Below are 17,640 nucleotides of genomic sequence, written 5' to 3'. Positions count from 1 at the left end.
AAGTGATTTTTGTGATATGTCCCCACCGGGATTCGAACACGGGACCTCCGGATCGTGAGCCCAACGCTCAACCACTGGACCACGGAGGCCGTTAGGGGGATGATGATTATGTATGTGTGTTGAAAAATATAATCTTAAATCTGCAAGCAACGCCGCATTATCCAACTAAGTAATATAAACGAAATGACGTCATAACCTTATCAGATCCTCTATATAGGTAGATAATCTACAATTTGTTAGTATACTGTGAGATACAGCCAGTGTTGGTAGTACGTGCAGTCAGTTTTGTGAATATTGTCGTCAATTATGGAGCATCCTGCATTCGCTGAGGCCGGGAGTAGCCCTGGCTTGGAGATTTGGACCATCGATGTAAGGTTTTTTTAACATGCACACACATGCCTATTTCTCACCGGGGTAGGCAGAGACTATGGAATTTCAAGATTTTTATAAGCCTGATTCCTGGTAGTGGCTTATCATCACTAATTTAAGAGCCACGCTCTTGTCAGTGTAGCATTTTCCATACTACTTTTTAGGGAAAAATAGGGTAGTGGTTTCCCTCTTGCCTTCCGCCCCGCAGTACTCTGTCTGACGCGAGTGGGATGGCGCCCGGAGTAGTCTATTCCAAAGTCGTACTAGGACTCCTGTCCTCCGCCTCTGAATAGTACTGACAGTTACTGCTGCCCTCTGTCAGGTTCCAGGTTGAAACAATGAGTAAAAAAAGAAAAAATAAGTTAAAAAAGAACGTCTAGGGCCCTGTGCCGAGGTTTTTCTTGCAGCTTCTTTTCCCCGGCTATACAGGTTGTGAGAAGCTGCAGTAGTTTTAGGCGGATGAGACGTTCGTTATGTAAAAATTGACGATTCAAAGTGTAACTATGTTACCTACTGAATAAAGATATTTTTGAATTTGAATTTAGATTTTTTCAGCCCACGCTACTCCTCAGTCAACTGGAGGGGGCATGGAGCATACTCCACCACGCTGCTCCACTGCGGGTTAGTGGAGCTGTTTGCCAATAATATATAAAAACTTATCTAAACTTTAATTTTACAGAAATTCGAGCCAGTGGCCATTGAAAAAGCAATGTATGGGAAGTTCTTCAATGGTGACTCCTACATCATATTGAAGGTAAGATATTTCATATCTGATGAGGAGTGGCAGACGTGATTTTGTGATGCAACGTGCCTACACACAACCTGCGGCCGCGCAGCCACCCGCTGCTGGCCAAGTCGGCGCCACCCACACACTCGCCACTCCTCCGTGCTGTGCACATGCTTAATGCACTCCTTGCATCAGCACCAGAGTGTGATCTGTTTGTGAGTGAGTGGACGTATGTGTGTCGCGAGTGTCTGAGGTTCTGCGAGAAGATGAATGATGTGTGAAAATTAAATATGTTTTTATATTGTTTACACCTAAGTTTCATGTGTTTAATTATAAGTACTTATTGGTGCTAATTCCTGTAAATACCATCTAATTTTATTTTAGGTTATATCTGTCATTTTCTTATCCGCCGAAAAGGAAAGGGACGGGTAATCGACAAGCATAAAATTTATGGAACACACGTCAATTTTAAGCACAAATCTAAAACAACCGTCTAAAAATTCGCCCGGGTTATTCATTTATTTACTCATTCTTCCTAAAATTAAGAGCTGTCAATCATCCGTCCCTTTCCTTTTCGGCGGATAAGAAAATGACAGGTATAACTTAAAGTAAAATTAAGAGATGTCTGCAGGAATCGGGGCCATTATTGTTTATATTGAAAGTTTAACCTTAAGGGTCATTCAGAACGAAAACTTTAAAGTTTTCGTTAAGATGTCACTAACATCCTGTATTTATATAGAAGACGTATGTCATTTCAATTATTTTCTTTCTTTCCTCTCTTGCCTTTATTTTCTTCTCTTCTTTCTCTTCTTTATTCCAGACCACAGGAGATAACACGTCAACGCTCTCCTACGATGCTCACTTCTGGCTCGGCGCAAAGACGAGTCAGGACAAGATGGGGGCGGCCGCCATATTGACAGTGACCTTAGATGACATGCTGTCAGGCAAGGCTGTCCATCACCGGGAGGTGCAAGGCCATGAATCCAGCCTGATGGTCGGATACTTCCCACCTGGTAGGTTCATACATTGTTTTAAGTTTACGCGGTTATTATCATAATTAAAACACATAATAACGGGTTCTTACCGCGTTTAAAGTAGGGATATGAGACTCCCGATATTTCGACACTGTTGCAAGTGCCATGATCACGGGATGACTGATGAGATTGGAGTGGAGTAGGTAGATCCATAATTTTCTACGGGCAGACATATCTGTCTACCCTCTTTCTTTGCGGCTTGTTTACTTCTTCTTCTTCTTTGCGAGTCGATGGCGATCGAAGCTAAATTTTTGCTGACCAATAATTGGCCACGCTTACGGCATTGTCAGTGGCTTCGTACAGGTCTTCAATAGTGCAGGTGTTAGGGCACTTAGGACAGCACAAAAGGTTTACTTATTTGATATCGGAATATTCGGAACCATCTGAACTCGCACCATTAGGTATGTGTTTTATTTATGGTTGGATCATGTTTATTAGAGACATAGGCTGATTGAGACGGCCTGTTATAGGTACAATTGACGAATTCCTAACGACCTCCGTGGTCCAGTGGTTGAGCTTTGGGCTCCGGAGATCCCGGGTTCGAATCCCGTCCATACGTATTTAATTTTGATTTTATTTTAGGGAATGTAAGGTTGGTTTGGACACGTAGAGCGGGTGAAGGATAATAGAATTGCGAAAGCGGTATATAAAGCGAAGGTTGATGGTAGGGCTGGCAGATTAAGACCGAGAAGGACTTACATTGACCAAATTGGAGATGTACTTAGAAAATGTTTAATACGATCTACTCTGAACCGGCGTGCGTGTATGAAGCGATTGATGAATGTGGAGGAAGCAAGAGAAGTGTGTCAGGATCCAAGCAAATGGAATTCTATAGTCTCTGCTTACCCCGGTGGGAAATAGGCGTGAGTTTATGTATGTATTTGAATTTTAAGCCATCAGATACTTGGAGGGCGGCAACGAGTCAGGTTTCAACCAGGTGGAGACCAATGCTGGGGCTGAGAAGAGGTTACTGAAGCTGTCTGGTGGGGACAATATGAGGATTGAGGAGGTACTTACACCAGTCATCATCATAATTAAAACACATAATAACGGGTTCTTACCGCGTTTAAAGCAGGTATATGAGACTCCCGATATTTCGACACTGTTGCAAGTGCCATGATCACGGGATGACTGATGAGATTAGAGTGGAGTAGGTCTATACCTACGATCCATAATTTTCTACGGGCAGACATATCTGTCTACCCTCTTTCTTTGCCGCTTGTTTATGTTTTTGATATCGGAATGTTCGGAACCATCTGAACTCGCACAAAACTCACTACGACAAACCGCACTCTCTCTCTCTATTTAAGAGCTGCGCTCTTGTCGGTGGAGTAACCGCCATTCCTCTCTTCTTCCCGCCAAAACCTTCACCTCCCGATACGACACGACCTGCACCTTATCTTTTATTTGTTTCATAAATGTTATCCTAGGTCTACCCCTTCCTCTCTTCCCTTCAATTTTTCCTTCTCCGCACCGAACCGAAACCGCACTCACTGTGTCCTAAATAAATAAAGCAATATTGGGAGTCTCATATCCCCATTTTAAACGCGGTAAAAACCCGTTATTATGTGTTTTAATTTTTATGGAACCTAACCTGAAGTCCCTTATTGCATAATCTGAAACATAAGTTTAAGATTCTACTTTCTTATAAAAGTAGATAATCAAAATACGATAAACAATTTCACAGGAAATATTGATTTGACAAATATCAGTTTATTATTATGTAAATACTTAGTAAAAATAATCATAATTCCACGAAAAGTGATTGCTATCTTGTTTGTTATAGTCCTAAAGATAAAATTGATCGAATTAATAGCACACAAATAGCACATCACGGACACTTGGATACAAATAACCTCGTTTTACACTGACACTACACATTGACGTTATCGTACACGCGCATCTGTGTGTGTGACGTCTGACGCCATACGATTCAAGGCTAAACTGTGTTCGAGGGGGGTGAGGTAAACCTAGCTCAGTCTCTGGTGGGGAGCGGAGAGTTGCCATCCTATACGTAGTATTTATTCCTTATTCTATGTTAGTAAGTAGGTTAGGTACACTTAAAGTTGGTTAGTATATTTTATATCTAAAGAGACTCTTACAAGTTATTTTAAAATGAATGAATAACCCGTGCGAATAAAATAGGCATCTCGCTGCTGGTATGCAATTCGTTCGACGTGCTGTCTACTTAATTCAGTCGGGTTATTGGCCGATGTAAAATTTTTAGACGGTTGTTTTAGATTTCTGCTTAAAATTTACGTGATAAACATGCCTTATTTATTTTTTAACGGATAAGAAAATGACAGGTAAGTACTTATAACAAAATAATATTAGGTGGCGTCTGCAGGACCAATATATATCTATATTAGCACCAATATATATCTATTTAATTTTGTGTGTGTTCAGGTACCAGCAGAATCATCATCACTCAACAAAGACAACTGCTTCATTCTTGAGGTGGAGCATGACATATTCGTGCTGATCCCTGAGGAAGCGAAGGCAACCCAGAGACGGAAGATTATCAGCGTCGCCAACACTCTCCGAGACGACAACCACAATGGACGCGCCACTATTGAGATTATAGGTACGTAATAATGAGCCTCTTTGAGTTAACTCACTGTGTTGAGTCACTGAGTTGACTCACTGAGTTGGCTCACTGAGTTGACTCACTGAGTTGACTCACTGAGTTGCCTCACTGAGTTGACTCACTGAGTTGACTCATTGAGTTGACTCACTGATCAATTCACTGTCTCAGTGACTGACTGTCTCACTCACTGAGCGAAGGCAACCCAGAGACGGAAGATTATCAGCGTCGCCAACACAGTGCGAGACGACAAACATAATGGATGTTTCACCATTGAGATTATAGGTACGATGTAAAGGAGGCTCTTTGAGTTGACTCACGGACTTGACTCACTGAGCTGCTCACTGATCAATTCACTGTCTCACTGATTGACTGTTTCCTTGACTGTATCACTGAGTGTCTCACTCACTGAGCAAAGGAAACCCAGAGACCACGAATCAAGACTATTATATGACACACTGACTTGACTCACTGAGTAGACTCAATGATTAACTGCATAGAAGTGACTTTACTCTTTACTCTTCAGATGAGTTCTCGTCGGATGACGACGTCAACGCCTTCTTCGAAGCTCTGGGGTCAGGATCCAAGGATGACCTCGGTGAAAGCCAAGATGATCAGGTAAGTTTAGTTTATGTGTCAAATTATTTCTTGATGTACTTACGGGAGAAGTGTTTTCTTTTTAAATATGGCGGTAGTTCCGTCTGCCCTTGTCAAATGTCAAAAGGAAGGGGCGGGAATTTGAAATGCGTGGGAAATATTTAAATAACGAACACTTACTATCAATGAAGATAAAAAGTACAAGCTTAAATGTAGGTGGCAGCACTGTTGAGTGTTCCTAAATTGTGACAGTTCTCCATACTGTCCAGCTGAAATTCGTGATAAATTGCTATAAAATGTGGAGCAACGTGGAGTGTGTATCCCGTCTGAAGGATGAGTTACGAAAAAGAAAAGCTGCCAGCTGGAAAAAGGCAGTTTGTATTGAAAATAAGTTTTTCTAAGTTGTCTTCTTTCCGATCTTTAGGGAATAAATTTAATAGAACACTACCTATGATTTTGCAGTTAAACGCTGCACAAAGGATTATAGTGTAAAAATATAACCAAAACATTATGTCTGTTTACTCAAATAGTATGGGGAACTGTTTAAGGGACCCCGATACCGACCCCGCCGGCGTGGTCGACGATTTCCCTCATTCAGCGCTTATCGCTATCGACCCACTATGGTCGATTAATTCTTTCAAATATTTTTCTTCTCAGACGACGCCCTGAGCCGAGGTTCGCGCCCAACTGGGCACCCTCAGGCCTGTTGTCTTAAACGTTGTACCGGGTGAGAGCCTTCAGCGCTCCCCATTTGTCCGGCCAAGTAGTTAATGCCATCTGCGGCAAATCTACAGTAAGTCACGTCAAAAAAAAAAAAATCAAAGTTTAAGAACACTCAACAGTAGCGACACCTGTTGAGAGAAATAGGCAATCTTTCATCCTCATTTATTACTTTTCGTTCGTCTTTTCTTTACATTTGAATATGCATGGTTTTTAGTACAATCAAGTAAGTAGATGTTTTAAGTTTTTTTCGATATGTCGTCACTAACACCCCGTATTTGGTTCCAGACTTATTCCAGGGAGAGTGTGTCAGCAGTCTACCTGTACAAGGTTTTGGTTGGAGACGACATCGACCTGGTCACCCTGAACAAGCCATATAAGCAGAAGGCATTGGCTTCTGACGTAAGTATCAAAAATCATAACGGCCTCCGTGGTCCAGTGGTTGAGCGTTGTGCTCACGATCCGAAGCACAACGCTCAACCACTCGAATCCCGGTGGGGACATATCACAAAAATCACTTTGTGATCCCCAGTTTGGTTAGGACATTACTGGATGATCACCAGATTGTCCGAAAAGTAAAAAGATCCGTGCTTCTGGCACGTTAAGCCGTTGGTCCCGGTCACTACTTACTGATGTAAGTAAGTAGTCGTTACATGAGTCTTGTCAGGGGCCTTTGGCGGCTCAATAGTAACCTTGGCACCAGGGTTGATGAGGTTGATACTCCACCTTACAACCCACACGATAAGAAGAAGATTGAATCCATCCATAATTGTATCACTCCACTCCAGAACACGCTTAACTCCCAAACATAGCTGGCGAGCAGTGGGAAATCAGAAATCAGAATCATTTATTCAACGTATTCATCATGGATAAACTTCTTGAAGGTCAATATACCATTTTTGAATTTACGTCATTTCATTTCATGTCAAAAAAGCTTTTTGTTTTTCTGACCTACCAAAACAACCTTTTGGTTTCCAGGAGATCTACATCCTGGACACTCCAGACTCAGGAGTGTTCATTTGGCTGGGTAAGGATGTGGACGCTGATGTCAGGAGGAACTACTTTGACACAGCCCAGAAATACCTCGACTTGAAGGGATATCCTACTTGGGTAAGTCAATCAATGTTAATGTTGCTGACACAATGATAATGTTGCCGATATAATATTAATGTTGCCGACACAATGTTAATGTTGCTGACACAATGATAATGTTTCCGACATAATGATAATGTTGCTGACACAATGATAATGTTTCCGACATAATGATAATGTTGCCGACATAATAATAATGTTGCCGACATAATGATAATATTGCTGACATAATGATAATGTTGCCGATATAATGTTAATGTTGCCGATATAATGTTAATGTTGCCGATAAAATGTTAATGTTGCCGACATAATGATAATTTTGCCGATATAATGTTAATGTTGCCGATAAAATGTTAATGTTGCCGACATAATGCTAATTTTGCCTATATAATGATAATATTGCCCATATAATGATAATGTTGCCGATATAATGATAATCTTGCCGACATAATGATAATGTTGCTTATTTTTGATCAACCTAGGTCCACGTGACCAGAGTGTCGGAGGGCGCTGAGTGTTCCACCTTCAAGCAATACTTCCACAACTGGGACAGCATCTCTACATCGTCCACATTCATTACTGAATCTGGTAAACCCTATTACTTAATATCCTTAAATTCTGTACCGGATGAGAGCCTTCAGCGCTCCTTATCAGGCTAGTTTCCAACTAGTCAAATCGTTTACTTTTTACTAAACGTCAAAACACAAAATGACTGTGGAATTTGCATGAAAAGCACACCGTGACGTCATAGAAAAACGTGATAGAATGTCGGACTTAATATTACGTTTTTCTTGATTAAAATTCATAAATAAGTTAAATAGAAAAAAGAAAATGTTTTTCGTCAGTTCTAGATCTGCCTTTATTTAGTAATCAGAATTTCATAATCTTGAACCTTGAAAATTAAATCTATTATGTTGCAGATGCCGGCTACTTCTCATCAGATGCTGATGAGGCAGCCACCACGGCGTACAAGATCGGCAAGAGTGCTGCTGCGAGGGGCTACATGCCTGACCAGGGGGACGGCAACCTTGCCATCACCAGGTACTTCTTTTTATAACAAAACTTCTGGTACCTGACAGAGGGCAGCAGTAACTGTCTTCTTCTTCTGTCGTGTGGGTTGTGAGGAGGCCCAATCTCATCAACCCTGGTATCAGGGTTACTATTGAGCCGCCAAAGGCCCCTGACATGACTCATGTAACAACCATTTACATACATCAGTAAGTATTAACCGGGGCAAACGGCTTAACGTGCCTTCCGAAGCACGGATCATCTTACTTACGGACAATCAGATGATCAGCCCGTAATGTCCTAACCAAACTAGGGATCACAAAGTAAGTTTTGTGATATGTCCCCACCGGGATTCGAACCCGGGATTTCCGGAGCCAACGCTCAACCACTGGACCACGGAGGCCCTTTTACGTCCTCGACTCGAGGACTTTACTCACTGGAGTCGAGCATGTCATACTGCCAACATACATAAACTGCCTATACACGTCCCACTGCTGGGCACAGGCCTCCCCTCAATCAACCGGAGGGGGTATGGAGCATACTCCACCACGCTGCTCCAATGCGGGTTGGTGGAGGTGTTTTTACGGCTAATAGCCGGGACCAACGGCTTAACGTGCCCTCCGAAGCACGGAATCATCTTACTTTTTCGGACAATCAGGTGATTCAAGCCTGAAAAGTCCTTACCAAACAAAGGACAGTCTCACAAAGTGATTTCGACAATGTCCCCATCGGGAATCGAACCCGGACCTCCAGATGGTGAGCCAAACGCTCTAACCACTAGACCACGGAGGCTGTTACTGCCAACATAATGATACGAAATTAATGACGTCATGCCTCACTGAAGTTAACTCGAGTTAAGGTTGAGGCGTCTAAGTATACCGATTCTGAGCTGAGTTCAGGGAAGACCTTGAGGTCGCCTCAACTGAGGAGTCGAGGAAGGTTGGAGTTTAACATCTTAGAATAAGGATGTTTCTCTCAAAAATAATCTCTATGTCCCCAATCACAAAAATAACTTCGTAATCAAATCAAATCAAATATACTTTATTGCACAGAACTAAAATTTCAACAATCAGACATAACACATGAATACAGTACAATTTGGGCGGCCTTATTGCTCTAGAGCAATTTCTTCCAGGCAACCAACAAAAGGAGACAAACATTTACAACTTCGATGCGGGATGGTGCAACAAAAAAATAAATAAATAAATACCTAAAAGTAAAACTAAAGTTAATATAATAAATATTCTATACTATACGTACATATATTAATAAATACTCAATTTAATATAATCCATATATACTTACTAAAAATATACCTAACCATAATGTAAAGAAAACTATAATCCCTAGTTTGGTTGGGACATTACAGGCTGATAACCTGATTGTCCGAAAGTAAGATGATCCGTGCTTCAGAAGGCACTATTTACTGATGTAAGGTCACGAGCATTAATATGTATACACTTTGGTACCATGTCACATTGACTTTTTTGACAAATTGAATTGTAAGTCTCACTAAATGTCAAATATGTTAGTGCGACAGAGTCCTAAAGTGGGTACATTATATAGCTCATGACTGTACGTAGTCGTTACATGACTCATTTTCAGGGGCCTATGGCGGCTCAATAGTAACCCTGACACCAGGGTTGATAAGCTTGGTAATCCACTTCACAACCCACACGATAGAAGATGTTAATTTGAGATATTTTGTTATATTTTCCATCTTCACGCTCATTCTTCTTGGCTTCTATGCTGTTCTGGGAGCAAATAAAAAACATAGAAAACGTTCAGTTGCTTGTCTTCCCGGGCATGTCGTAAAAACCGACAGAGGGATTGTGTCCTCTAACATGATGGACTAATGTTATGGGCGATAGGCTGATCCCTTATCACCATAAGGTTCATCATATCCAGCTTACGACATCGTATCAACAGTGGCTGCAAGTTGTCTTTGATTACTTGTGGCTCTGCCCACCCCATTAGGGATTACGGGCGTGAGTTAATGTATGTATGTATGTACGCTCATTCTTCGTTACAGGGTAGCAGGCGGCCAGGATGATGTGACAGAGCGCTCGCAGTCAAGTGTGGCTGTATTATACCAGAGTGAGGTGTATGTGGTCAAATATCAGTACACCAACAGCGACGGTGACGATGCTTATGTTGTTTATATTTGGATTGTAAGTATTCTACTTGATCACAGGATTTATGGAGAAACAAGGAAAACGATGTTGTCAGCACGGTGTCGGTTTTAATAGAGAATTATAATTATATTCACATAAATACACCAGGCGGCGCTCGGGCGCCATCGAATATATACTAGCGACATCTATTGCACAGTAGGTTCTAGATATCTTGGTACCTCTACGAATTCCCATACTAACTAGCGCCATCTATCACAGAGTGGCAGGTTACCATTAGAAACTCCCTCCATTCAATGACAGATGGCGCTGCTCGTAATTCCGCTACTCGCGGCTAGGTGGCGCTACATGTCACACAGCAGGGAAAATATGAGGAAATCAAATAATTATATAGGTATCTATAATAATTATGCTGTCTTGTGACATGCTGCCAGCCTAGGAGCATCATAAGATTGCCCACCCAGACTCCACCACCACCGAGTAACATATTCGATTTTGTTAAGCAATATAGGTTCAAGGGAAAAATAAAATCTACTCGGTAACTCTCAATGGTAGTAGACGCCTGAGTAGGCATACCCTACAATACTCTTATCGAGCAATAAAACCCAAACAAATAAGATTACTTTATTGGAGTAACTTAAATAACATTTCGAAGCTAAGTCGATAGGTACTTATCTATACTTATGTTAAGATACAATGCAAATCGGTAATAAATAGAATTCGTTTGAGCTAACTTATAATAACATTTTCAAAGTAAGTCGGTAAGTTAAATGCTAATAATATAATCGGAATAATCGATGATTATGTACGTAAAGGGGAATTCGTTTTGAGTTAACTTAGATAACATTTTCAAACAAAGTCGGTAGGTTAAATGCTAATAATCGGAATAATCGGTGATTATGTATGTAAAGGGGGAATGCTTCGTTACTAAGATTCATTAGGAAGGGGACAAATATTGTTAAATGCCCGGGTGATGACTCCACGCGCTGTCCGGATCTCTGCCACTCGTGTGACGCCGTCGTGGCCCGGTATGCAGCGCTCGATGCGGCCCAGCCGCCAGTAGCAGGGCGGTAGCCGCTTCTCCCGCACCAGCACCATGGTGCCCTCGCGAAGCCCGGGGCCCTTGCTGCTCCGCCATTTGTTGCGCTCCTGTAGGAGACAGATGTAGTCTCTCGACCACTTTTGCCAAAAGTCCTGCTGTATTTGCTGTAACTGTTGAAAGTGGTTAAGGCGGTTCGTTGGTATATTAGTGTAGTCGTAATCTGGTATCGAATTAGGCGTCCTACCTATCAAGAAGTGGCTAGGGGTTAAACAAAACAATTCGTCGCTATTCGCACTTGGTATTGGGCATAATGGTCGTGAATTAAGAATACTTTCAATTTGGATTATTATAGTAGAGAATTCTTCATAGGTTAATAAAGCTTGCCCTAATATTCTTTTCAAATGGAATTTACATGCTTTAACAGCGGCCTCACTGATCCCATTCATGTGGGGGGTGTAGGCTGGTACAAATCTCCAAGTAATACCCTCGTTAGCACTAGAAGTAACTAATTCGTTAGAATATTCGTTTAAAAATTCAATTAACTCCTTTAAGTCCTTATTAGCCCCTTGGAAGGTAGTCCCATTGTCACTAAGTATTTCCTTCGGTTTGCCACGTCTAGCTGTAAATCGTCTGAGGGCGGCTATGAATGCCGCACTCTCTAAACTCGATACTAATTCTATATGTACCGCCTTGGTACTTAAACAAACAAAAATCGCTATATAACATTTAGAAGTTTTATACCCACGTCCTCTCCTGTCCCTGATCGTGAATGGACCTGCGTAATCAATCGCCGTCATTGTAAAGGGTAGAGCAGGTGTCACCCGAGTCGTGGGCAGGTCACCCATCAGTGGGCTATCAATAATAGGTTTGGCACGGTAACACGTCACGCAGTTGTGTACTATATGATTGGCTAATTGCTTACCATGTATTGGCCAAAATCGTTCTCGCATCGAGGACAGCAACAGCTGCGGCCCTGCATGCAGTGACTTCACGTGTTCCTCCTTAGCTATAAGTTTGGACAAGATGTGGCCGTGTGGTAAAATAATAGGGTGTTTTTTATCGTGTGGGTATGGTGAATTTGATAGTCGACCACCAACTCTCATAAGATCGTTTTCCATGAATGGATTTAGACTCGATAAGCTAGACGTTTTCGGTATCGGTTTATTATTCTTTAATGAATTATATTCTATTTGATATGACACAGTTTGAGCGAATTGAATTAGTTTATACATAGACTCGTTTAACTCGAGAGTTGACAGTGGACCCGTTCGTTTCGTGATAAATTGGTTAACCTTTGATTTTCGTATGTTATTAATAAATCGTAATACATAGGCAAAGCAACGTTGTAATTTCGCAAAGGAAGACCATCGTAAAAATAAATAATGATACAGTGTGTTCGTGTGAGGGATGTGTTTATTTAGTGAAAGTAAACATTGTGTCTCGATCGACTCGGTTAAAGATTCGTTACTAATCGTAGTAATATTGTTAGAGTTAATAGGCCATTCCTCGTTTGGTTTGGCTAACCAGGGGGGACCTACCCACCACTGGATACAACTCAATAACTTATCGGCATATAATCCTCTCGTAAGGAAGTCAGCTGGGTTGTCTGATGACGTCACCCAGTGCCAATCTCGTATATCGGTACTTTTTCTAATCACGTTAACTCGGTTTTTAACATAGCAATTTAATTTTTCGGATTGCTGGGATTTTATCCATGCCAGAGCCACGTTTGAATCGGACCAAAAATAGGCCTTATTGAATTTACAATTTAGTGCATTATTTACCTTGTCGTACAAAGTAGTAAGTAGCACTGCAGATTGCAATTCTAATCGCGGAATCGTTTCCTTTCGCGCCACTCTCGATTTGGCACATAATAAGCGCACTATAATATTTCCATATCTATCTATAGATCGTAGGTAAACAGCTGCGCCGTAGGCGGTCAGCGAACTGTCACAGAAACCATGCAGTTCCACAGTGACGTAATCATTGATAAGAACTTGTCGCGGGAGGCGCAATGAGTTTAGGTAATCTAGTTTCTTATAGAACGCCACTCCTCACACAAGTCATGAGGTAGTGGTTCATCCCACCCGGCTTTCGTCAGCCACAGACGTCGGATAAGCAATCTTGCAACTATAATAACCGGTTCGAGCAGTCCCAAAGGGTCAAAAATGGCTGCTGAAATGGACAAAATCCTTCGCTTTGTGAAACGTTTCGGCTCGGAATCTTCCTTACGAGTGAAAAAGAGACTATCGCCGGTATTGCACCAAGCGAGACCTAGGACCTTGTGTGTGTCTGGGCCTAGTGTGGTAGGTGGTGTTTGTTTTTGTGAAGTTGAAGGAATGTTCGTATTAATTATGTCGGTAATCGTTTTCGAGTTAGACTTCCATTTTCGTAGAGTGAAGTTGGCTTGTTGTAGTATGTTATTAATACTTACAGCTGTCTCGGCTACCAGCTGTTCGTCGTCGCCTCCATGGATCAGGTCGTCCATATAGAAGTCGCGGGATATCGCCGCTGCCGCCTCGGGCGCATCATCGTGGTGCTCGGTTGCTAAGTGTTGTAAACATCGTGTAGCTATGTATGGCGCGCACTTTAAACCAAAGCTAAGTGTGGTGAGTGCGTAAGTAGCCAAGTGTTCGGTCGGATTTTTGCGCCATAGAATGCATTGTAAATGTCGTTGACTAGGATCGATGAAAATCATTCGGTAAAAGTTTTTTATGTCCGCGTTTACAATAAACCGGTGTTTTCGAAATCGTAAAAGTATACTGAACAAAGTGTCCTGGTTTGTTGTACCTTTGTATTGCAAGTCGTTAAGTGATTTACCTGTACTTGTTTTAGATGACGCATCGATCACCACACGAAGTGGGGTAGTGGGTTTATGTGGGGTTAAAACCGCGTGATGGGGGAGATAATTACAGGACTCATTCGGTTTCACTCTAATCATATGCCCTGCATCTTCGAACTCAGTCATAAATTCTACATAATTACGTTTGTACTCCGGGTCTCGTCGAAATTTTGATTCTAAAGTTTTAAATCGTTTGTATACTATTGGCCTTGATTGACCTAATGAGGCCGATGGCTCCCTTAGTGGGAGTGAGACCACGAAGCTACCATCAGACGTTCGTGTGTGAGTGGAGAATATTTTCTCACATTGTGTTATTTCATCATCATCTGGTAGTGTCAGCGGTTGGTCTCCCATGTGCCAAATAGATTGCAAATCACCATTTTTGACAAAATTACACCTCACTTGATTCGATAGTGACGGTGTTGAAATCGCCCCGGATACGACCCAGCCTAGTTGGGTTTTTTGTAGCATAGGTAAACCATCACCCAACCTATGTTGACCTATACATAGGAGTTGATAGAACAACTCGGCTCCTAATAACAAATCTATCTCGCCCCCCTGTAAGAACGATTCGTCAGCCAACTTAAAACGTTTCGGTATTGAAATATGTTGAATCGGTAAATTCGTCGGTAAATTACAAATATTAGGTACAACAAAACAGGGTAAATCGGTAGTAAATGAACCATCCTTCGATTGCAAAGTCAAGTTACATATTTCGTTAATTTTCGTTACGTTCTCGTTAAATCCAATTACATCCATATCGATTCGTTGACTCGTTAATTGCAACTTATTAAAGGCGTTTTGAGTTATGTAGTTAGCCTGAGAGCCGGAATCTAACAAGGCTCTAAAGGAGTGTGACTGATTATTTACATCGCGAATCATTACTTGAGCCGTAGATAAGATAACAGACTTGTTCAATTGAATGGTTTGTCCACTACCTTGACCTACCGTCGTGTTTGCTACTTGTCGGTTAGTAAATAAATTTACAGATTGATTTTCGTGATTGGTATAAGCTCGTTCGTTATGTAAAGTTGATGGGTGTGGATTGTTATACGTATTTGAGTTGTTTTGTGATTGTGTTGTGTGAGAAAGGTGTAAGAGTGTATGGTGCTTACCCTTGCATGTTCTACATGTCGAAGCTCGGCAACTGGTTATCATATGGTTGGTACCTAAACAGTTGAGGCAAATACCTAACCTTTTCACAACTCGAATGCGTGACGGTACGTTTAATGCCAAAAACTTAGGACACTGATTGATGAAATGACTCTCCTTACAATTCGGGCATTGACTACGATTATAGGTACTCGTATATGTTACCTTCGAAGCAGACTGGACAGGAGGGGACGTGGTCACGAGCGCCTTCCTCGCGGGGCCCACGGAGCGCGTCTCGTGCTCAGGCCTGCCGAGCGACACCGAGTCCAGCAAGTCAGCTCGCGCCCGCAGAAAAGACTTAAAATCCTGTAAATTTGGTACATTTCGTGAGCTTTTCTCCTCCCATTTTCGCTGTATCGTTATATCGAGTTTAGAAGTTATAAAAAATATGACCAGTAAGTCCCAGTTATCAACATTAATGTCGTTAAATGACTTGAGCGTTCGCATGTGTTTAGAAATATTATCGGCTAAGCTCCTCAAGGCTGAAGGCCGGTCATGCACAATGTCAATATTAAATAACGCTCGCAAGTGGTTATAAATTAGTACTTTCGGTTTATTATATCTTTCACACAACAACTGCCACGCTATGGAGTAGCCATCTTCGGAATATTCAACAGAATCAATCACTTCCAATGCCCCATCTGACAAGCAACTACGTAAATATTTATATTTTTGTATCGGTTTCAAATTACTTTGATTTATCAATGCGTCAAATGTATCCCTGAACTCAATCCAGTTAGTTATTTGACCATTATAGGTGGGTAAAGAAATGTCGGGAAACTTAATAGACTCACTTGGAGGTACCCTGCCCTCGCATGAATGAGACGTCGTGGACTCGCCCTCCGATTTCTTGGAGTACGACTTAGCTAAAGAGATACACTCATAGTAAATATTCTCGAATGCTTCCCTCTCGGTTAACTGCTTCTCAGTATCGGCACAAATAGTCTCGATCCTGTCTTGTAGTCGTTCGAAATCATCGATTAAACATGTAGCTCTAGATAATCGAGTATCTAGATCTAATAGCTGATCAGCTGTTAACCCGTCGGGCTTTATACTTGTAATGTACTTTTTGAATAAACTAAGTTTACGTTTAATTACGCCTCGCTTTAGAATCAAATCTCTACATTCTTTTTGGGAATCCCCTGGGGTTACTTTCCCGCTAGTGTCCAACTCGGACTCGTGACTCGACATACTTTGAGGTTATAGTAAAGTGCACTATGATACCAAATGAATAATAAAAATGGGAATATATCAAATGCGAATAGCGTCGGAAAAGTGTTAGAATGAAAAAAAATAAGCCACTTACTCAATAAGGTATTTGCCCTTCGTGCGACTACACAAACCCTTCGGTGAGGTGTGGTCTTTCCACATGCCCAGCGTCGATGGAGCTCGTCTGCTCGCTGGAGGTCGTCGTCGTGTGCCGTCTTCGTCTCGGTCGTCGTCTAATTGGTATCACCGCCACTCCTGTCGCTCGTTGACCGTCGTCGAACCGGCCACCTCGTCGTCGTTTGGCTGGAGATCGCAGCCACTTCTGTCGCTCGTCAGCCGTCGTCGGACCGGCCACCTCGTCGTCGTTTGGCTGGAGATTGCAGCCACTCCTGTCGCTCGTCGGCCGTCTATGTACCGGCCACCTCGTCGTCGTTTGGCTGGAGATCGCAGCCACTTCTGTCGCTCGTCAGCCGTCTATGTACCGGCGACCTCGTCGTCGTTTGGCTGGAGATCGCAGCCACTCCTGTCGCTCGTCAGCCGTCTATGTACCGGCCACCTCGTCGTCGTTTGGCTGGAGATCGCAGCCACTTCTGTCGCTCGTCAGCCGTCTATGTACCGGCCACCTCGTCGTCGTTTGGCTGGAGATCGCAGCCACCCCTGTCGCTCGTCAGCCGTCTATGTACCGGCCACCTCGTCGTCGTTTGGCTGGAGATCGCAGCCACTTCTGTCGCTCGTCGGCCGTCTATGTACCGGCCACCTCGTCGTCGTTTGGCTGGAGATCGCAGCCACTCCTGTCGCTCGTCGGCCGTCTATGTACCGGCCACCTCGTCGTCGTTTGGCTGGAGATCACAGCCACGTGTTTTCGGTTATCGACCGTCTTCGTACCGGCCGTCGTGTTCGTCGTCTTGCTGGAAATCACAGCAAGTATTGATAGAAAACCGTACTGACTTATCGTATCTCGATGTATTCTTCTCCAATCCTTCGTGATTCCCCGTAGTTTTCACGGATTTCGTTTCCAGCCGCGCTCTTCACAGCGAAGAAAAAGTAAAAATGGCGGCGCACGCGGCTCCCTTCTTTGGAACCAGTATCCGCCGTTCGCCTCTTTCTGAAACGTGCGAATTCGTCCACACGC

General features: G+C 42.6%; 1 protein-coding gene across 1 annotated transcript in view; it reads left to right on the top strand.

Moving 5' to 3' along the window:
• The first annotated feature begins 251 nt into the window (after positions 1-251).
• LOC126379413 (gelsolin-like) overlaps positions 252-17,640 on the top strand; it is a 27,714-nt gene continuing 10,325 nt past the window's right edge. Inside the window, exons 1-11 of the mRNA XM_050028163.1 lie at positions 252-369; positions 1,049-1,123; positions 1,917-2,109; positions 3,024-3,139; positions 4,537-4,714; positions 5,241-5,332; positions 6,320-6,433; positions 7,010-7,141; positions 7,606-7,711; positions 8,044-8,164; positions 10,164-10,302. Of these exons, the coding sequence (XP_049884120.1) occupies positions 307-369; positions 1,049-1,123; positions 1,917-2,109; positions 3,024-3,139; positions 4,537-4,714; positions 5,241-5,332; positions 6,320-6,433; positions 7,010-7,141; positions 7,606-7,711; positions 8,044-8,164; positions 10,164-10,302 (1,329 nt within the window). The 5' untranslated portion in view covers positions 252-306. The remainder of the gene's footprint in view (positions 370-1,048; positions 1,124-1,916; positions 2,110-3,023; positions 3,140-4,536; positions 4,715-5,240; positions 5,333-6,319; positions 6,434-7,009; positions 7,142-7,605; positions 7,712-8,043; positions 8,165-10,163; positions 10,303-17,640) is intronic.

This window comes from Pectinophora gossypiella, chromosome 29 (genome assembly GCF_024362695.1).
Source record: "Pectinophora gossypiella chromosome 29, ilPecGoss1.1, whole genome shotgun sequence".
Classification (NCBI taxonomy): Eukaryota; Metazoa; Arthropoda; class Insecta; order Lepidoptera; family Gelechiidae; genus Pectinophora; species Pectinophora gossypiella.
Note: the sequence above shows the minus strand (reverse complement) of the source record. Positions and strands in the feature narration are given on the sequence as shown.